This window comes from Camponotus floridanus, unplaced genomic scaffold (genome assembly GCF_003227725.1).
Source record: "Camponotus floridanus strain SB8 unplaced genomic scaffold, Cflo_v7.5 scaffold320, whole genome shotgun sequence".
Lineage (NCBI taxonomy): Eukaryota > Metazoa > Arthropoda > Insecta > Hymenoptera > Formicidae > Camponotus > Camponotus floridanus.
Genome location: NW_020229460.1, coordinates 42,780 through 66,200, shown reverse-complemented (window position 1 = coordinate 66,200; position 23,421 = coordinate 42,780). Strand labels below are relative to the sequence as shown.

Sequence of the window (23,421 nt, the reverse complement as noted above, 5' to 3'; positions counted from 1 at the left end):
TTTTCTTTACATCAATCGATTTTTCACCTTTACCGAATAGTTAGTTGAATATTTATTCCAACTCTAAATAAAATACATTTCTTTTTATCTATCAATAATGTAATGATTGCCTGTCTAATTAGTTAAATCAAAATAGGACTCTTTGATTGGTTAATGATTATCCTAGATATCGATCCATATAAATATAATATGGCAATGGGATATTACTTTGCAACAATAAAAAAGTATACGAAAAGTATTTCTAGATATGTAAGTTCTGCATGCCGTTTTCACGAAAGATTAGTAATATATATATACTAGTAATCTCTAATATTCTTTATCAATTTTGTCATTATACATATTCCTATACATACATATTTGCATTAATATATAATATTCATGTAACTTTATTTACTTTTCTGTATGACACCTCTTATTTTGAATATTACAAATTCATTATTTATGACTTACTTAAATATTCATAATACATATTAAACACATGTATAAAGGCAAAAAATAAATTTTTTTAACAAAATCATATAATTAATTTAGAAGTACTTTACAATTTATCTTTATTATATATAAGTTACACTAAAATATAATCATTATTATAATTGAAATATTAGAAAGAAAAGTGTTAAACAAAAAACATTTAAAAAATTGAAGAATATATTTCTCTCCGTAGATTTGTGACCATCTTTGTACTTCTTTAACTTGTTGAAATATCGTGAGACACATCGCTTTTCGCTAATAAATCTAATAATTTATTTAACGTTAAAACATACATCTCTCGGAACGATAATAAGATGCCATATTCTCTTTCAAGAATCTGTTTTATCTCCATATAGCTTAACGAATCGATGCCAAGATTATCGAAGCTGTCATTGATATTTACCGAGATATTTTCAATACCAAGGATATTGGCAATGACATGAACGACATGATCAATACTGTCGTCGTTATTTACAGATTTACGTTTCTCGGCTATCACTGTAGATGATACTACTGGGTATGATTGTTGAAGAAAAACGTCTATGGTCTCAAGACAGCTGGACACACGCTGCGGTAAAATACCACTACGCGTTATACCGATGTGTGTATTCTGCATCGTATCTGTAAAAATCAGAGTATCATATAATGATATTAAATATAAAAAATGATTATTATTCGCTTTAAATATTTAATTTGTGCTTTTATTGTAATAATATTAGAAATCTGCAGTTTTAATAACGTTATAAGTCTGCAATTATCTTCTACTAATAGTTCCTCTATAATTTTACTGTATGTATTACTTCCAACAAAAATTGTTAATGTTTCTAATAATAAAAATAAATAATTTAATAAATCTTCTCAAAGAGTCATACAAATCATTATGTTGACTACGTAAATATTTTTTTACAGTAAAATGAAAGCAGTTTTTAGGTAAAATTTAATAAAAGAAAAAGGGCAATGAAATCTGAAAAAGATCTAAGATTATTGAATCTCAAAGAAAGAAATAGAGAAATGTCTCACCAATATATAAACCAACATCTCCTATAACACCCCATTGAATAGCGAGACCGGGCAAACCAGCAGTATGCCTCTGTTCTATGATTTTCTCTATAGCTGAATTTGCGAGACCATAATTGGATTGACTCGCATTGCCTCGGCCAGACGCTATAGAAGAGAACACAACAAAAAGATCCAATGATGGACAAAACTTTCTCGATACCATGTCCAGATTCCTCGTACCGTTGACCTTTGGCAAGATTGCAGTCTCGAAGTCGACCATTTGCAGGTTCTCAAACAAAGCGTCACGTAAAACGACGGCCAGGTTAAATATACCGCCCACAGGAGCCAATCGATTACTCTCGTCGATCAAACATTCGGCTCCCGAAAATGTTGTAATATCTGCCGTAGAGATGATAACTTTGATGCCATTATTGCGCCAATGTTGCACGCGTGACATCTGATAACCAGTGCGTATGTCAGTACGTGACACGAGAACGATGAATCTAGCACCGCGGGTGATCATCCAATTGGCCAATTCCAAACCAAATCCACCAAGACCACCGATCAATACATACGACTTGTCTGGATACATATAAGTACGTGGTATGGCCGCTACCGTTGTTTGCATCGATAGCATATGTTTCTGTGGCTCTTCGTCTCGAATCTTCAGCAATACCTTGCCGATATGTTTGCCTGCCATCATAAATCTAAATCCTTCCTCGAGGCTTTGCTTCGAAAATACGGTCGTTGGTAATGGACGCACTACACCATTCTCGATTCCCTCTGAGATTAGCCTAACAGTTTCTAGCTTATCTTCGCTATCCTCGAACAGCATTTCTAAAAGTATACCATGATAGGAGCTGTTCTTTAAAAATATCGACATATCTATGCGATTGCCATTCAACATGTCGTACTTCCCAATATCGAGGAAGCGACCGTTCTTCGCGAGGCACCGTACACTGGCATGCAGTTTCTCTTCTGACAGTGAATTCAATACTACATTGACCCCACGTCCTCGGGTTTCGTCCAAGATCAGCTGTTCAAAACTCGTATCTCGGGAATTGCCAATGTGCTTGTCGGTTAATTGCGAAAAGGTCTTCTTGAGATAGAATCGCTTTTCCTCTGTGCCGACAGTGACGAAGACGGTGCAGCCGGCATGCAGGGCAATGTTAATTGCCGCTAGGCCCACGGCACCCGCACCAGAGTGAATCAGTACGCTTTCGTCCGCTTTCAATCGACCTCGTATAAATAGAGCATAGTAACTGATCATATAAGCGACCGGTATTGTCGCCGCCTGCTCCAATGTCCACTTGTCAGGTACTTTCCAAAGAAAATCGGAATCCGGCAATACGGTGGTCGCCAAACCTCTAGATTTGGTTAAACCCATTACTCTACATCCGTTTGCGTCTCTCCCGGAGAACTCTAATCCTAATACATAGTCTTCTGTAGCAAGCCCTAACGATGAAAGAGCATCTGCTGATAATTTGCCAGTCGCCAGCAAAATATCCCTGTTAGTATAAAATTTATGAACAGGTTTATCAATGTGGGATTATTAATGTAGTAACATATTTTTATTACAATTTTAGAGAGAACTTTGGAGAGAGCAAGAAATGATGCTTGAAACTTGCCTGAAATTTAATGACGCATAGCATACACTACAGAGTGTATTTGGATATTTGGTCTGACAATACGTTAATGGACTTTGAATCCATTCCAAACTATTTAAATTTCCCGTCATCAATGTATCCACATAGGCGTGCTCTAGTTCCACATAGATATGTTGATCTAATTGCAAGTGCCGATAACTACCCCATTGACCTCCTTTGAAGACGTTAGCCATTAGATCTTTTTCTAATTGCTTCGCGTAGAATTGCGAGAATAAATCAAATTTGGGAGCATTACTGTCCTCGATGTAAATGTAACGCACGTTTGCAACTTCTCGCCGGATGCAATGTACGAATCCGATTAGACCTGAGAATAAAAAAGAACAAGATGTCTAAGGATTGGTTGATCAACTCTCAGATAAAGCTCGAAAAAAAAATTTTAAACAAATACTTTTAAATACAAATTTTTTTATTTCAAAAATTATATAAACATTGTACCAAGTAATTCTTCGCTTTGAGATACAAAAAGTACATCTTGATTTTCACTGTCGAATTTACTCAATGCCGCTTTCGCATTTGCTAACCATGAGAAATCGTTTTCTGTGATCTCTATTAAGATCGGTTCTTTCCTCACTTTTCGCTTTCTCAATAAGAAATAACTCTTACCCGAGGAGTCGATTTGTTTACCAATTAACATCAAATGCGCTTCCTTTAGTGCAATCTTTAAGTCGAATATACCAGTCTCCTCTAGAAGAATAAAACAATTAGAACTTAAGGTAGCCGCAAGATTTTTGAGAACGAAGCAAGATCGGCCAGAGAGAACTTCCGCTGCTATGATGAGATGCATATTCTGAGCTGGAAATGTATCGTTCACATCCCATTTAATTACATTAATATTAATGTCCGTTTGATTGAAACTTATCGTATAATCGGACGCGGAACTGACGGCTACTTGTAAATCAACCTAAAATGATAGAAGTGATTGTTTCAAGGGTTTCTTATATAACAAAATTTGCGCATTTATGAATATTTCATATGTATGTATTCAAAAAATGTGTATCTTATATTATAAATTGCTCGAAACTATTTATGTAAAATTTTACTTCTTTAAGTCGACGATAGTAATTAAAATTATTTAGCGAGTACTTACGGTGACTAAGGGTTCGCAAGAAAGAATATCGTGTACAAGGGGCGCCAAAAGTCTTTCTCGATTATCCGCAACTTCCACGGCTTTGATTCTCGATGTCGTTATGTTTTCACATACAGTTTGTAACAGTACAGTAAGTATGTGAATCTCTTCTGTCTTTGGATCTTTCAAGCCTAAGCTGCTCGAGTTTTCGTATGGTACGAAAACGTAACGTTCATATTTGGGTCTAGTCTTCTGCTGTCGCGGAGGTGTGATAGGTTTTATGCCTCTTAGTTCAATACCGCCCGATCTGACGATATTTACATTTTTATAGTAATATATCGGCAATCCGCCATTTTTTGGTAACTCATTGACCAATCGTCTATGAAGAACGGGATCGATCAGAGCGAAAGAAATCTTCGAGCCATACATTAATTTCCGATCGTTGGATAATATTTTAAATTGAGACATAGTATCCATGTAAGAAGACCATTCGTTAAACCAATGCAACTCGCCAATGGTGAAAGAATTGTCGCAGGATTTTATTCCCTTGAAAAAACCATTATATTCATATCCACGTAATCTTAATTCCTTATAAATGTCCTCGTTATTCAATAAAAGCTTAGTGGGCGAAATCGGAAGCGATGAGAAGTTCAGCTGATTTTTCTCGATAGTATTAGCAGCGCGGATGTTGCCGCTGGCTACAATCGTATTCGCTTCGAGGATCTCAAAATCTCCCTTACCTTCGAAAAGTTTTATGAAAAACTTAATTGTTTTATTCTCCGGTAAGAAAGTAATGCTCTGAAACCATACGTTCTCAAAGATGACTGATAATCGCTCGAAATCGATATTGTGTAGTTTCGCAAAGACTTGCCAAACCATCAATATGAAGCCGGCGCCTGGGAAAATAAATCGCCCGTCGATTTTGTGTCCCATTAGATATTCGTCTGTTTTTCTCGATAAATTTATCTCTACAACATGCTCTCCAGACGATTCTTTCGACTGATGTTTCAAATCGGGCACCGTCCATGTAGCAGAGTGATCCCACTTGACCAGAGATCCGATCATCGGTGTTCCACGACTGACGGGAAAATTGGCTGACGGATACAGTTTGGAGATGTCAGGTTGCGCGCCGGCTATGTACAACTTTCCCACATTAGATAGTAAAAAGATCAAATTATTTGAATGATTCAGCTTTTGGAGACCGATATTAGTTACTGTGGATGGTAGCGATTTACGCAGGATTGTCTGTAGCAAGCAATGTGGCGCGATTTCGATGGTTATCGCATTCTTCGGGATATGCGTGATCGCCTCCTGAAAAAGCACAGGTGACAGCATATTGTTCACGTGATACTCTGGTGAACAAAATTGTGCGAGTGGGCTATCCCATGCGGCCTCGGGTACTGAACTAGAAATCCATCTGATAGATCTCTGCTTTGGCTTTGGCACAATCATATCGAGAGAAGTGCAAAATTTTGATTTAACTGGAACAATGTATTTACTGTGATAAGCAACGCCACAGCAATTGATCATTTTGGCAAAGATATTTTTGCTCTTCAACTCTTTTACGAACTTTTCCACAGACACGGGTGAGCCAGAAATTGTAACTAAATCGGCGGAATTATGACAGGCTGGAGCGATATCGGTCAAACACATGTTCTTGACTTCCTCCCAATTTAAGTTTACCACCGCCATAGCGCCTGGTTCCAAATCGGATTCTATGATCGACTTGCCTCTATAATAGGCCGTCAAAATCGTTTGCTCTAGGGTAAACGCGCCATCGGCATACGAGCAACTTATTTCACCAAGGGAATGTCCAATTATACCGTCTGGTCGCACACCCATAGATATTAACATATCGATGAGAGCGATTTGAATGGCCACGATTGTCACGGTAGCAACCAGTACGTTATCGTATGTTTCATCGGTACCGTTAACGATGATATTCATTAGATCAACATTGTGCTGCTTTAATACATCCGCGCATCGCTGTAAACTGTGCTGACACGTTTCTATTTCAAGCAATTCGCGTCCCATACCCGGCCATTGAGTACCTATACCGGAAAATATAAACCAAATTGGACGTTTTTCGTCATAATTCGCCTCGACAATCTCGCGGGTACTATCATAAGCGAGTATTTCATAGCCACGAATGTTGTGATTTGATAAGTTATCACTGTATACAGAGTACAATAGAGATAAAAATTCATTGTCTTGATGATGCTCGTTTGCTTTGTTGAGTAATATCTGTACAGCTTCCTTTGTACGGCCCGATACGGCGACCAGCTTGGGCAACCGCGGCTCGACGGTATCCAATGATGTCTTTATCTTCGAATTGCTGCGCAGAATAACATGAGAATTAGTACCGCCGGCGCCAAATGAATTGATACCCACAAGACCGCCATTCCATGGCGTAGCTTTGTCGATTACGCGAATACGTCCATCGGTCAATGCGGGAATCTTTGGATTTGGAGTAGCAAAGTGCAGATTCGCCGGAATCACACCGGTTTCCATCGCAATCAGCAGCTTAGCAATCGCGCACAATCCACTTGTAGGTTCTGCGTGTCCCATATTTGATTTAACGGAGCCGATTAACAGTGGCGTCTTTCTGTCTTTGCAAAAAAACTTATCGATGGCACCCATCTCCTCCGGATCACCCGCTTTGGTACCGGTACCATGCGCCTCCACGTAAATTACGTCTTTGGGATCGATATTCACTTCATTGTATATTTTCTGCAACATCAAGTATTGCATGTTACCACTCGGATACATAATACCTTCGGGCTTGTAGCCATCCGTGTTTATCGCTGTGTTCACTACTGTGGCATATACTCTGCGCGCATCTGACATTTTCTGCAGGTATATTGCGACCACTCCTTCGGATCTCGCATAACCGTCAGCTGAGATATCGAATGATTTACATTTGCCTTCTATGGATAGCATATTTTTTTGATGATAATGAAGACTGTGAATCGGATCAAGCACGAGATTCAATCCGCCGACGATCGCTGCGTCACATTCGCCAGTGCGTATCGCCATGATTGCCTGATGCATAGCAGTCAAGGACGAAGAACAGAGTGTATCCACTGAAAAGCTGGGTCCAATTAAATCGAAGGTGTAAGAGATTCTGTTTGCCATCATTGCTATGCTACTTCCAAGCCATTCTTGTCCTGCAAAGAGATAATTTGCATACGATAATTTTTATGGCTTACTCAAAACACATCTTGATATCTTCTGATATCTTATGATATTAGTTAATTTAATTAATTTAATTAATGTAAAGTAAACATGATGGGAGAACTCAGTTAAATTGTTACTTTAATAATGCTGTGACGATCGAGATATCAGAGTTTCTCTCTCTCTCTTCTACTCTACATATTATATAATATTATATTCTAATAGAGTAGAAGAGAGAAACTCTGATATCTTCATCGCTACAGCATTATTAAAATAACAATTTTCCCATCATGTTTACTTTACATACACACTTTACATATACTTTTATACATACACAACCCCCCCCACACACACACACACACAAACACACACACACACACACACACATATATACATATAATATATAATACATTATAATACATACAATTCATAAATATTTCAGTTTTTGCTAGAAGAACACTTAAGTTTCAGTCAAATGATTTGTTCAAATCAAATTTATTTCAAAATCTTACATATACTTTTTTAGTTGTGTAAAATACTTCAATATAAAGAATTTATTATTTTCATGTATTTTTCATGTATATTTCATATATTTTTAAGATTAAGTATTTAGAAACTGATTTAACTAAATGATATCTCTTTATAATATTATTTATTGCAAATTTTCAATCTTGTTTCTTACATTTGTAAGATTAAATATTTAAAAATTGGTTTAACTATTTAAGAATATTGTTTTGTAATATGATTATAACGGCCAAAGATATTCACGATAAGTTTTCAAAATGTATTTACCGTCCGGCTTTTTTTTCCAAAAATTGTTCGCATCGGAAGCGGAAATGCCAATGAAAACACCGGTATACGATTTTTTCAAGGTAGAAGGATTGACACCAGCGTCAATCAGTGCCTCAAATGTCACTTCCAACATCATTCGAAGTTGTGGATCCATTACATGCGCTTGTTTGGGAGGTATCTTGAAGAAAGAGGCATCGAAATTATGAATATTTTTAAGTTTGCCAAATCTAGAAGGTAAACCGTAAAGGCCCGGTTTCCAACGTCGATCGTCCTGAGTGACCATATCCGTTCCTTTCATTAAATTTTCCTTAAATTCTTCAATGTTTGACGATTCAGGCAGACGGCCTGGAAAAATATTGATATTACAAATAACCATCTTATAATAAAATTGGTGTTGTATCATAACCATTTGAGATCGATACAATTACCTGAAATGCCCGCAATGACAATGTCACCTTCAAAATAAGTGAGCATCTTGATCTTCAAATAATTCGAGTTTCCTCAGACTAAACTAACTTTTTTATCTCTCTGTAAAAATAAAAATTCTTTCTTTTAATTTTAGCTTACACATGTGTCACGGGTCAATTTCCGCGTGATTCGGTATAAGATAGCGGGATCGGAAATCCGGGTTCGAGGTCTTGCAATACACGAGAGCGTGGGTAAAAGAAAAAAAAATAAATAAGTTTATTTTGAATGTCTGGGATACAGTGTGTATGTGCGCGTGGTGGTTTGTGTGTGTGCGCGTGTATATATATGAAACGCGTGCAATTAGGCGTGAGCGCGATATTCGGCGCGAGGCGCTAAGTTGTTGTTTATTACAATTTAAAATCGTGTCGTGGATGCACGTCGTAGCGTGCCACGAGAGAATTATTAAAGCCGAAGTGCTTGAATACGATAATATGGATATCGGAAATAAGTTGTGTCGATCGTATTAATACCTTTAAATGGTATTTACGTCGTGTTGTTGTGGTTCGGGCGCAGTCAATGACCGTCGATGCGGCGTGTATCGTTTTTGTGCCCGTACGCCGGGAAAGCCCTGTTTTTAATGCGCTTCTTACTAAGTACGCTAGGTTCCACGAATTTAATAGACGCGATTTCGTGGGAATTAAATGATTAGTCCCGTGCGGATGGATTTTGCGGGAACGCAGTGCCGGCGAGAGCGACTCATCCGAGGCAACTCTATTCTCTACCCCGTGAGGATGCACTTGCGTTTTGGCGGTCGAATTTTAGACCGGTAGTCGAGATCTCTCGACGGAATCGGAGTTCTCTCTGATTCCTTGTTTCTCGGTCGGTTTTATCAAGATCGGATGGAGTGATCTGGCTTTGAAGATCGAGAGCACTCGATGGAGGAAGAGTTAACTCTACCTCTTTTTCAAAAAGCGAGATTTAATTTTCGGAGCGGTCTAGGTTTCGGAGCTGCTACTCTTGATGAGAGCGGATCGAAAAAAGGTGCTTATTACACCGAACAGGCCCTTTTTACACCGGCCTAATTGCCCGCGCCAGCGCGCGGCGGTATTACCCGAACGGGTTACGGGAAGCGGCACGGTCGGAGGCCCGCTCGGAAGGGTTCGGGGTGTGCGCCGAGCGCGGGTTTTTTCGCCGGTCCGGATCGAGGCCCGTCGGCAACGCTCGGCGGTATTCGGGTTGTTGTTAACAGTTTAAAAATGTGGACGCACCGCGCCCCTGCCTCTGCCCGGCGGATGTTCTGCCGGGCGGCAGCTTCCGGCGGATCGCATGCCGGGAATATGCTACATCTAAGGGGGTGCACGGGGTGCATCGTTACACATGTAATTGTTTTAATGAAATTAAATTACGTTCATCGTATAGCTTTACTTTTATTGAAGTTTCATATACATTATATATTGATGAATAAATTCGAGAAATTATGAGAATATAAATTAAATTTTCTCAATATAACCGATGACTTAATGATGATATAATGAATAACTAATAAATTTCTTCCTACATGTTACATAAAAAATACCAATAGTGATTATGATGGAATCGAAAATTAATCACGAGGCAAAAATATCCGTTGGACATGTATTATGCTTGTAATGAATAAAATTTTAAATTAATAAAACTCCTATGATTCTTGATTGTGTAGACTTCTGAAAAGCATTATGAGGAATCGTATGAAAACGATTTGTATGAAAACGAGACAATTTTTAACGGTACATGATCTGTATGAAAACTCATAATAGCTTGCAAAGATCATTTTTGAAAGATAATTGAATAGATAATTTTTAAGAACTATTTCTTTTAGCACGTCCAATGTGCAAAGTGATAATTGCTGAAACGGAATAAATCTTCTTGATTATCGAACCGATTTGTGAAAATATCTGAAACGCTGAGCCGTATTTTAAATTATAAAATTAATCTAAGTGTTATATAAATTGCAATAAGAATTAAATATTTGTATATTTAGTAAATGACATATAAATGCCAGCTCTTTTCAATTATTTCCAAGAATACAATAATAATTAATATTAAATTTTTATTTTTTAATAGGAATGGATGGAGGATATAGAGAAAATCGAGAATATGTGGAATAGAAGTTTAAAGATGGAAATTGAAAATATGGTAAGAGAAAAAGAAAGAGATATACAGAAGCAAATGATAGATAGTACGATAAGGCAGTCGAGATATAATAAAATATATAAAGAAGTAGGAATAGGAATAGAAAGTCCCAATTATCTTCGAAGAGAAATATTAGATATTGAGGGAATGGGTGATAAGATAAGAACATATAATAATTAAGATTAAGATATAGTAATATGGAAAGGGATAATAGGTATTGAATAAAGGAAAAGAGGTACATGATATGTATTTAGTGAAGAAGGATAGATAATATTAAACATGTAGGAGAGTGCGTAAAAGTGAAGAAATGATTTGCGGGTTTAGGAAGAAATATAAATGAAGGGATCCAAAAAATTTTGAATGATGATTCACAGGAAGAGAAAGGAAAAACCCTAGAAAGATTACAAGGAAGGAAAAGGAGAAGTAAGAAAGAGGAAAAAGAATGAAGTGTATAGAACAAGCTATAGAAGAGCTCAAGTTATAGAAGAGCTTATAAAATAGGAAAGAAATAGAAGTAGATTGTAAAAGATAGTGAAAGAAAATAATGAGGTAAAGAAGTAAATAAAAGTATAAAATGAAATAATAAGTTATAAGTTATAATTATAAAAGCGAAAATATTGATAAATATGTGATAAAAGGAAGTAAAATGTGACACTATGTGATAAGATATGATAAGAACAAAATTTAAAATTTTATAAAGGAATGTAAATGAATGAATGCATGCATGGTGTATAGGTATGTAAATAGATATGTGAGAATATGCTAATATGGAAGTAAATAGATACGGATATATATATATACATGTAAAAAAGGAAAAATGTAAAAGATATAAAGATACAGTGACCGGCAAAAATAAAAAGCCACCTTAACTATAAAACTGATTTGATGCTAAAAGGTAAAAAAAATTCATTATAAAGTTTTTTATAACTAAAACTGAAAATTTATTAATTAATTTAATGTTTTTAATTGAAAAGAAATCATTTTTTATTTAATACTGTATTTATTTCTATATAATCATTTATTTAAGAGTGACAAAATAAAAAAGCCAGTTAAGGTAACATAGTATTACGATTTAAAAAAACAACCATATTATTTTAATTAATAATTAATATGATTTCCTTTAACCTCAATTACTTTTTGCAGTCTTCTTGGTATACTTTCAATTAAATTTTTTAAATGTTGTGGATCCAAATTCTCCCAGGCTAGTTGTAATGCTTCAAAATAAGAATTCTTGTTAGTTACTCCGCTTTTATTAATCCTATTATCCAAAATTGCCCACAGATTTTCGATAGGGTTCAAATCTGGAGATTGCGGAGGACATTCAAGTTGTTTAATTCGGCAGGAACGAAAAAAAGCTTGACTTTTCTTTGCTGTATGTTTCGGGTCATTATCTTGTTGGAAAATAAAATTATCTTCTAGTCCGAGTTTCAACAAACACTCCTCCAAATTTTCATTTATTATATCAATGTAGACATCTGCTGTCATAATTCCGTTAATTTTGACAAGATTTCCCATTCCTGCCCATGAGAAACATCCCCAGACTAATATATTTCCTCCGCCATACTTTACAGTTTTCTGAATATGACGATCTTGAAGCTCTTCGCCGTGTTTTCTCCAGACTCTAATCCGCTTCTTTTGTCCAAATAACTCGAATTTGCTTTCATCTGTCCAAATATTTTTCCAGAAGTCCAATGACATATTTGCATACTTCCGAGCAAATTGCAAACGTTTTTTCTTATTGGTGACGCTAAAGAAAGGTCGTTTACGTGCAAACCGGCTGTGTAAATTTGCTTCATTGAGTCTTCGACATACAGTGCAGTCAGAAACAGTAAGATAAATGTTTTTCTGAATTTCTCTAACAGTAATCTTTGGATTTTTCTTAACTTCACGGATTATTTTCATATCCTCCCGCTTGGATGTTGCTCGTTTTCGACCTCTTCCGATTCTATCTGCCACCGATCCAGTTGATTGAAATTTTCTTCTGATCTGTTCTACTGCTCCTCTACTTACTTCATAATTTTTGGCTATATTCCGTGGGAAAGACCTTTTTGAATATCTCGCACAATTAAGTTTCAAACTTGTGTGGAAATTGATCTTCCTCCCATTTTTGACCGCGAATTTTGTGTAATAATCGAGATAAGCCAATGTTGCAAAAATGATTAACAACAACGAGAAGTGAGCGCAATAAGACGAACATGTTGACATGACAACCAAACAAAATATTATATATATTAAATCGAACAAATCTGAATGGCTTTTTTATTTTGTCAATATAATAAACAGCAATATTTAAGAAATATAAATAAAACTGAAAAGTAAAAAATAATTTATGTGATTGTAACATAAAATTTAAAAATAAATAATAAATGCTTCTTCTTTCATCAATGAAAATCTCATTGTTTTAATATTTTTACTCTTTCATTAAGCAAAACAGTATAACTAGGAAAATGGCTTTTTATTTTTGCCGGTCACTGTATAAACCAGAAAATATATAATAAGAAATAATGATTTAATTTAAGAGTTATGAATGGATAAATGTTTAGAAATATTGTGTCTGAGCGAATACCATCGAAACGATACAAAAAAGGTGCAAAAAACTTCGAATAAAAGTCTTATGATTTTAAATGTACTATATAAATATATTTTTCGATAATATCATATTTTTTGAAAAAGACACTTAAATTTAAAAAAAAGCATAAGTATATAAAAGCATAATAATATAAATAATAATAAAAATTTTAAAAGTAATACGTAATATATGCATACTTATTTTTATTCAGTCGTAGTAAAACAAAACTGCTGATGTACTATATTGTACTAAACTGCTAGATCTAGAACGATAGATGCTTTTTATAATAATCCGCACGTGTTCCGTTGGACGCATTTGTAAAATTATCTTATGTCATGCATTATATTAATATCATGACTTTGCTGCATAAGCGCATCTATTTTTATTCATTGCAATAAATTATCGCATATTAATATTTAATTTTATAATCCGTATTTTTTATGTCTGGAAACTTCCATAAATTTCCTTTTTTTTAAGGTCTATATTGGATTAGCTCTGAAATTTTTCGAATTGGCACCAGATTTGTAATAACTTATGAAAAATATGTTTTTTTTTTCATATTTATACATATTTTGATGGTTTTAATTCTGACTGCCATATTGGATCTGTCATTTTGAATTTTTGAAATTTGTCTTCAGGTTTGTAATCAGATACCGGAAAAACAAAAAATGCAATTCCCAGAAATCCACTAAGTAAAAAGAATAAAAAAATAAATTTACTCTTGTATATCTCAGCGAAAAAGAATCGTATGATAGCAATCGAAAATGGAATTGAAAAGTGAAGACTAATACTACACAATGCCATTGGCAAAAATATTTAAAAAAAATTAAATTCTTCCATAATATATTCATGAAATTTACCGAAATTGCCATTTTTGGGCTACTTAATTACAAATTAATCGAGAACCTGACGTGCTAGGGAAATTCTGCTGCAAATTCATTTTCAGAATCAAAAAAATCTATCAGACTCACCTGCTTTTGGTAATTGATTCTTCTCAGATCTGTGTTATTATTGCATTCTCTTAAGAATAATTGAAAAGAGGCATTTATATATTATTTATTATAAATATTGAAATATTTTATTTTCATTGCAATTTATATAACACTTAGTTGATTAATTTTACAATTTAAAATACATCTAAGCGTATTTCAGATATTTCAAATCCGATAGATAAAAGAATTTATTTTATTCATCAATCATCATATTGAACATGCTAAATAAAACAGTTCTTAAAAATTATCTATTCAATTATCTTTCAAAAATTATTTTTGCAAGCGATTATAAGATCTCATAAATATATATATATATATATATATATATATATATATATATATATTGTGACCGTGAAATTTCTTATTTTTCTAAATGGGGAAATTATTGAGAGGACCGATGGTGTTGGTCCACGGCACACCTTCGGCACGATCGCCCTCCGTCGACTCGGCGGTCGCAAAACAAAAGCAAGAATTTTTGGGCGCCAGGCGCGAATATCCGCGCCGCGCGAAACGCTAATTACTCGCAAAGAAAATCGGAGGGCCGATCGTGACGGCCCGAAATCTCGGTAGCTCACGCAAACGGTGTCGGTAGAGGCGTGAAGTTCGCGGAGAGCGGAGGAGAGGAAGTCGAGGTTGTAACACTCAGAGAAAACTAATAGCAGTCATAAAAAATTCATAACATATGTAACGGTGCACTCCGATGCACCGTTCCGAATTCCCGGCAATGTCATCAGCCGGAAGCTGCCGCCCGGCAGAATACCTGTCGGGCAAGGGCAGGAGCGCGGTGCGCCCGCATTTTTTATTCTTAAAACAAAGACCGGGGCCGTTAAATCTCGGAGTGATTAAACGGCCGAAAATTGCCGAGCGAAGCCGACGCGGCCCGAACGACCGACCGGCGAAAGCCCGCGCTCGGCGCACACCCGAACCCCTCCGAACGGGCCCGACCATACCGTTCCGCATTAACCCGTTCGGAAAGGGTAACACCGCCGCGCGCCGATGCGGGTAATTAGCCGGTATAAAAAGACCGTATTTCGCCTGATTAAGACATTCTCCTGATCCGCTCTTGGCCGTATGTTCAAGAGAATTCTCCGAAAACCTGAAACCGACACTACCGCCCCGATCAACTAGATCGAGAGTACTCAGCCTGAGCCGAGAGTTCTCACTATCGCGTGGGCTCCATCCACTCCTTCGCATCCCGGCTGGAAAGATCCACGGAAGGTGGAGTTCAAAGCCGCCTCGCTCGAGAGTTCTCGAGGCCAGCCTTATCAAAACGCGATCTTGAACTATCGAACGCGATTTCCCTTCGAGGAACCGGAATATCTATTCGCGAAATCGAACAGCTTTTTCGCCGATTATGGGATTCCCGGAACGACGGGATTCCCCGCGTAAGAAACGCGGCAAAAACATCGCCACAACAAACGCGAGGTCTTCGATCGATTCCGAGCGCATAGACGCGCGCCTCATAACAATCATCGCGTTCATACACACGCAATTATACAACCGCATTTATACACGCGCATTTATACAACCGCATTTATACACGCGCATTTATACCACCGCATTTATACACGCGCATTTATACGACCGCATTTATACACACGCATTTATACCATCGCATTTATACACGCGCGTGATACACTCGTTTGCATACGCTCACGTTTATACACTCGCATCGATATACACGCAATTATACACTCTCAGTCATAATTTGTACACACGCATTTTATCTGAATAAATTATTATTTTACCTTTTAACTCGCTCACGATTAATTACCCGAAATCCGACGAGCTATACGCAATTTACTCCGAAAATCGGACCGTTACACATATATTTCGTCGAGAAAAGAAAATCGAATAAAATAAAGATGTATTTAATCATATGGCATCTAACACAAATTCACGCGCACAACCAGTCGCAATTCAGTGGAATTTGTCGTTTTATATTACGGCGGCGAGCCCCGTGAGCGAGACAAGGACGGCGCGCTATCGACGCGCACGGCCGCGATTAAGAGCGAGCGAGACAGAGCATGGATCATGCGTGTTTATTGTGAAAAATTGGAAAAGACGAGTCAATTATTAGCTGACGAATTAATGGGTGTGGCAATTAATTGCACCCGCGATACTGTTCTCGCCCGCCCGAGATCTACCTGACGACAATCGATAATACGCGAGCCCCGCGCGATGGAATGCGGCAGGGCGTACGGCGCAATACAACGACGTCACGTTAATACGACAATTTTCGGTCGAAACACGAAGATTTCCTGACAATTTGCAACAGCCGTAACGCACAAATTATGCAAACAACGACGAAATAAGCTCACAACGACGATAGATCTCACGAAAACGCGGACAGTTTATACAATATACAACGCGAAATATGACACGGTGATTGGCGGCAGCGTTTCCCGGGGAAACAGCGGTCCTGCAACAAAAGCTCGGACGAATCGCTCGGCCCCTCTGTTATTCGAGTATTTCCCGAAATCGCGGAAGAACGGAAGCGTTAATGGCGTATGAGTCACGTGCGATAAACGCGAATAATCGATATCACCCGACACGTAAAATCGAGGGCCCAACACGATTCACCCGAGCGGCAGCAAAATTTGTTGGCCTTACACAAATAATCGTTCATCTCACCAGAACTAATCCTCCAAGATCATCGGAAAAGGCTCGTGTCGCTCGTCTCGGGATCTACGTCCTTACCTTACTTGAACCGGTCTGCCGAACAGTGAGAAGTAGGGCAATATTTTTCGATTAATCGGTAATGTTGATCCTTTAATTTAAATAATTGATTATATTTCATCGATTTTTTTATCGGTCGATTAATCGATTTTCGATTTTTATGAGGCAAAATCGAAATAATTATACCTATCTTTCCTACATCACGAGGTGGTTTCCGGCGCAGCCTACAATAGCCAATCAGAGATTATTTTTTTTGGGTCACAACAGTCGATTTACTAGATTATATTACTAGATTTTATATATTATATGGCGATATAATATAGATTAATCTAGTAACGTTTCTTAACTGTTCTGAACGCATCCAGTGACCAGTGATCCAAAAAAGATAATTTCTGAGGTCAATATTACATTTGTCGTGCGACAACCTTTTTAGCGCATTGATTGTCTACAAAATAGAGATTTCAGAAATTTTTTATACTGTAGCCAATCAATCCGCTTAAAAAGTTTGTTGTACGACAAATGTAATATCGGCCTGATTGGCAGTTGTAAGCCGCGCCGGATGCCGCGTCGTTTAATTGTATACATATATACATATTTCGTATTTATTTAAGCAGACATATCTCCGGGTTTTATGTTTATACATAGGGGGATATGAAAAAATTCAATAATAATATAATAACCAGAGAGAAACCTGAGAGCGGCCACCAGCCTCGACGGGCACATTTCTCGATGCTTGACGCGCCGTCTGACAAAGTGGACGTGAACTATGTCCATTACGCTCGGTAACGAAACATGGTTTGTGTCTATGATATGGGTTCATGTCCGAACTATTCAGAGATGGACAGTCGGATAAGAATCGATAATTCATCGTTCTGTTTTTGTCTCATCAATGACAGACCACGCGACTGCCACGCGACGAGCTTACGATTTTGCTTTTCTCTTTCACTCGTCGCACTTTCACGTTCTTCGTTATGATGTAATAACGAAATGATCTTCACATAATCCTAATTTTTTAAGGGTATTGGCAGACAAGTTTTCCAACTTTGTACGTCCTGTAACAAAAATACAACACATTATGAAAATTACGATTACATGCTTACTTCAAGCTACCATAGCAATTGGTATACCGAATGTTTGGTAAAAAAAAATTTTTTTATGTCAGGCGTGTTGGTTATGATCAATTCGATAAAGTGCTCCTTCATAATAGCGCGTAGCAGTGCAAGTAAGATGACTGCTTGTCACGGCGCTGACCCGAGTTCGAATCTCCGTGCTGTCGTTTTTTTTATTTTTATTTTATGAAATAATAAACTAACAAATAATATGTATTGAATTTGGGAGCAGAAAAGGCAAAAAATTAATAAAATAATGACAATTATTGCACAAAAACATACTTGTATTGCCTATCCATGTATTGCATCTTGTATCCTTCTGCATTGGAAATCGGAATAGCCGTTTCCTATGCGAAAATCTCCCATTCTTACATTATTTACTTTATTTCTATACACGCACTTATCATAATAACTATCTATAGAGCACTGACTCGACATAGTGATTGTTTATTATAATGCAAAACAAAAAAATATAAAAATAAAATTAAAAAAACTTAAAAATAGAAATAAAAAAGAAATACAACACGTGATAAAAAAATACAAAAATTACACAACCAACACAATAAAAGCATATACGCACGTACGTGTACACGCAGAAATATTTACAAATAATGTGTCGTGTTATATAAAAGAAACGATAATACGTGTTGCAAAATACACAGATCTTACAGATCGTTAAAAAAATATAAATTTAAAACAATGGAAGAGATCTGTTATGCACAGATAATGAAGTACCGCAGACAAATCACGACAGTGAAACGTAATTCTTTTATATATTAATAAAAGATTAAAGAATCTGTTTATTGTTAATGTAAAGTTATTTTGTATATCATCATACAAAGAATTATAGTTTCACAAACTGATTTATCTATTTTTTTATTATTATTTTCAAAATTAAATATAATTACATAAAAAATGATTACATAAAATTAATCATCCGAATTATCGATCTCATCAAGACATGAGCCAGGATGATATTTATCATAAAAACATGAAAAACATAATGTAATACAATATCTAGCGCATTAGATGCTGTATTGTGCCGTATATGTGTGAGCAATCTTATTAAAACTTTATTTTTTTACAAGAAAATTATTCACATCATTCGATACACTAGATGTTATATTACATTATGTTTTTCATGTCTAACACTAACACGCAAATGCATCAAAGTAAGATATCATTCGCATTGATATGTATATTTTTTTAATTAATTAATTATTTAAAAAATATATAAAATAAAATATTACTATAATAATATGAGAGTTGTAAGCATTTATGAAATACAGATATAATTATTTTAAATAAAAAGAAAAGGTTTTATTAAAAAACATTTTTAATAAATGTCTTTATAATAAATAAATAAATTTGTCTCTATATATTGGGCGCCCGAAGTCGACTCAAAATCCTATCCGAATTATGTAAAATGTAGCGCGTGAAATATGAGACGGGGCCGACAAGAAATGGAAGGAGACATGAGCTTTAAGATAGAAAATCACCGCTCGCCTCATGCCTACCGCCGCGTGATTTGCCATCATTGGTGAGACAAAAGCAGAACGATAGATTATCGGCTCTTGTCTAACTCTCATGTCCATCTCATGTGAATAGTTCGGATATGAACCATAGCTCGGACATGAACCATAGCTCAGATACGAACCATGTATTATTATCGCCTGTAATGGATTTAGTTGACGTCCACTTTGTCAGGCGGCGCATTAGGACAATGTGCCCGTTAAAGCGAGGTGGCCGCTCTCAGGTTTCTCTCTGGTCATATCTGTCAACAGCGTGGAGGCGATGCGATGCGCATGCGCTCAACGCTGATTGGAGCTGACCGAAGCCGACCGAGCGTGCACAGAGAGACTGAGAGATGATGTGGCTCGCTTTATCCCTGGAAGTGATACTCCCTCTATGAACATTAACAACAAAATATGAACTACAAAACAAATGTCCACGAAGGTTCTCAGAGGATAACATATATGTCCCTCTGATAATATAAATAATATAAATAAAAATATAAATAATTTAATTAATAATAATTTATTATATAAAAATATTAATATGTTCTCTCTTTTCCTTGCTATTATTTATATTATATATTTATATTATATATTTATATTATATGTATAAATATTACATTTAAGTGTGAGTCCAAGAAGCAAATTTCGGATATTCACTGTAAGTCAGCCGCTCTTCGGGCGATCGGGACGAGATTTAAACGGTAGTGCCGCGAAATGGTGTAGAATTTTATGCAAAAAGAACGAAATCGTCTGGAAGTCGAGATATAAATTCGCTGTTTTTCGTCTGCGCGCGGACGGTCGAAATCATGCACGACGCCGCGCATGTTGCCTGCCTATCTCGCGCGATATTCACTGTAACGCGGCGAGTAAAATGGCAAGCCGAATGTAATCGTTCGATTAATTTATTAAATACTTATATATACCGAACGAAAAGATGAATCGGAATGCAATCGTTCGATTAATTAATTAAATATAGATACTACGATCGCGGCGAAGCGGTGGGCGGGTCGCTCTCCGAAACACGATGGTGGTTTGCGATATATCGCGATTGTTCCGTGATACATCAATCGTCATAATTAATTAATTTAAAATAAAATATACTTCTATTTAAAATGTCGCGTGTATATATAGTACGCAAAATATTTCGGCAGAGAATTATCAATTAATATCATATGTTTGGCCTTGACGACGTATAGCAAGCGGCTATACATGTCATAGCTTTGCCATCATTCATATGGTGACACTCGAATATAGAAAAATATTCAACAACATGATAATTAAGTAAAGAGCATTAAGAGCCTACAAACCAATTCATTTCTTATAATTTATATTATCAGGAGAATATATTTTGCGAAGAGGTCGATGATGCGTTGATGACCTCTTTACAAATCATGTTCTCCTAATAACGCAAACGTGAAAATTTTCGAAAATTCGTTTCTTATAATTTATATTATCAGGAGAATATATTTTGCGAGGAGGTTGATGATGCGTTGATGACCTCTTTACAAATCATGTTCTCCTAATAACGCAAGCGTGAAAATTTTCGAAAATTCGTTTCTTATTATTTATATTATCAGGAGAATATATTTTGCGAGGAGGTCAATGATGCGTTGATGACCTCTTTACAAATCATGTTCTCCTAATAACGCAAGCGTGAAAATTTTCGAAAATTCGTTTCTTATTATTTTATATTATCAGGAGAATATATTTTGCGAGGAGGTCGATAATGCGTTGATGACCTCTTTACAAATCATGTTCTCCTAATAACGCAAGAGTGAAAATTTTCGAAAATTCGTTTCTTATTATTTTATATTATCAGGAGAATATATTTTGCGAGGACGTCGATGATGCGTTGATGACCTCATTACAAATCATGTTCTCCTAATCACGCAAACGTAAAAATTTTCGAAAATTCGTTTCTTATTATTTTATATTATCAGGAGAATATATTTTGCGAGGAGGTCGATGATGCGTTGATGATCTCTTTACAAATCATGTTCTCCTAATAACGCAAGCACGAAAATTTTCGAAAATTCGTTTCTTATAATTTATATTATCAGGAGAATATATTTTGCGCGGAGGTCGATGATGCGTTGATGACCTCTTTACAAATCATGTTCTCCTAATAACGCAAGCGTGAAAATTTTCGAAAATTCGTTTCTTATTATTTTATATTATCAGGAGAATATATTTTTTGCGAGGAGGTCGATGATGCGTTGATGACCTCTTTACAAATCATGTTCTCCTAATAACGCAAGCGCGAAAATTTTCAAAATTCGTTTCTTATAATTTATATTATCAGGAGAATATATTTTGCGAGGAAGTCGATGATGCGTTGATGACCTCTTTACAAATCATGTTCTCCTAATAACGCAAGCGCGAAAATTTTCGAAAAATCGTTTCTTATAATTTATATTATCAGGAGAATATATTGTGCGAGGAGGTCGATGATGCGTTGATGACCTCTTTACAAATCATGTTCTCCTAATAACGCAAGCGCGAAAATTTTCGAAAATTCGTTTCTTATAATTTATATGATCAGGAGAATATATTGTGCGAAGAGGTCGATGATGCGTTGATGACTTCTTTACAAATCATGTTCTCCTAATAACGCAAACGTGAAAATTTTCGAAAATTCGTTTCTTATAATTTATATTATTAAGAGAATATATTTTGCGAGGAGGTCGATGATGCGTTGATGACCTCTTTACAAATCATGTTCTCCTAATAACGCAAGCGCGAAAATTTTCGAAAATTGGTTTCTTATTATTTATATTATCAGGAGAATATATTTTGCGAGGAGGTCGATGATGCGTTGATGACCTCTTTACAAATCATGTTCTCCTAATAACGCAAGCGTGAAAATTTTCGAAAATTCGTTTCTTATTATTTTATATTATCAGGAGAATATATTTTGCGAGGAGGTCGATGATGCGTTGATGACCATTTTACAAATCATGTTCTCCTAATAACGCAAGCGTGAAAATTTTCGAAAATTCGTTTCTTATTATCTTATATTATCAGGAGAATATATTTTGCGAGGAGGTCGATGATGCGTTGATAACCTCTTTACAAATCATGTTCTCCTAATAACGCAAGCGTGAAAATTTTCGAAAATTTGTTTCTTATTATTTTATATTATCAGGAGAATATATTTCGCGCGGAGGTCGATGATGCGTTGATGACCTCTTTACAAATCATGTTCTCCTAATAACGCAAGCGTGAAAATTTTCGAAAATTCGTTTTTTATTATCTTATATTATCAGGAGAATATATTTTGCGAGGAGGTCGATGATGCGTTGATGACCTCTTTACAAATCATGTTCTCCTAATAACGCAAGCGTGAAAATTTTCGAAAATTCGTTTCTTATTATCTTATATTATCAGGAGAATATATTTTGCGAGGAGGTCGATGATGCGTTGATGACCTCTTTACAAATCATGTTCTCCTAATAACGCAAGCGTGAAAATTTTCGAAAATTTGTTTCTTGTTATTTTATATTATCAGGAGAATATATTTTGCGCGGAGGTCGATGATGCGTTGATGACCTCTTTACAAATCATGTTCTCCTAATAACGCAAGCGCGAAAATTTTCGAAAATTCGTTTCTTATAATTTATATTATCAAGAGAATATATTTTGCGAGACGGTCGATGATGCGTTGATGATCTCTTTACAAATCATGTTCTCCTAATAACGCAAGCGCGAAAATTTTCGAAAATTCGTTTCTTATAATTTATATTATCAGGAGAATATATTGTGCGAGGAGGTCGATGATGCGTTGATGACCTCTTTACAAATCATGT

The 23,421-nt window shown here is 36.0% G+C and overlaps 1 protein-coding gene across 1 annotated transcript; it reads right to left on the bottom strand.

Moving 5' to 3' along the window:
• Nucleotides 1-635: 635 nt before the first annotated feature.
• On the bottom strand, nt 636-13,619 carry LOC105256457 (fatty acid synthase-like). Its single transcript, XM_011266365.3, has 8 exons — nt 13,516-13,619; nt 8,598-8,697; nt 8,170-8,514; nt 4,225-7,370; nt 3,573-4,038; nt 3,099-3,441; nt 1,492-2,978; nt 636-1,092 (listed from the first exon to the last, which is right to left on the bottom strand). Exons 2-8 carry the CDS (start codon nt 8,641-8,643, stop codon nt 689-691), a joined length of 6,237 nt encoding a protein of 2,078 aa, XP_011264667.2. The 5' UTR covers nt 8,644-8,697; nt 13,516-13,619; the 3' UTR covers nt 636-688.
• Nucleotides 13,620-23,421: the final 9,802 nt, after the last annotated feature.

Bases quoted from the DNA above. Each gene is read 5' to 3' on its own strand.
- LOC105256457 (XM_011266365.3), bottom strand. From the start codon at position 8,643: ATGCTCACTTATTTTGAAGGTGACATTGTCATTGCGGGCATTTCAG. The intron at 7,371-8,169 runs GTAAATACATTT...ATCTCTTTGCAG, and splicing joins TTGGAAAAAAAAGCCGGACG to GACAAGAATGGCTTGGAAGT. The intron at 3,442-3,572 runs GTACAATGTTTA...TTTTATTCTCAG, and splicing joins TCAAAGCGAAGAATTACTTG to GTCTAATCGGATTCGTACAT.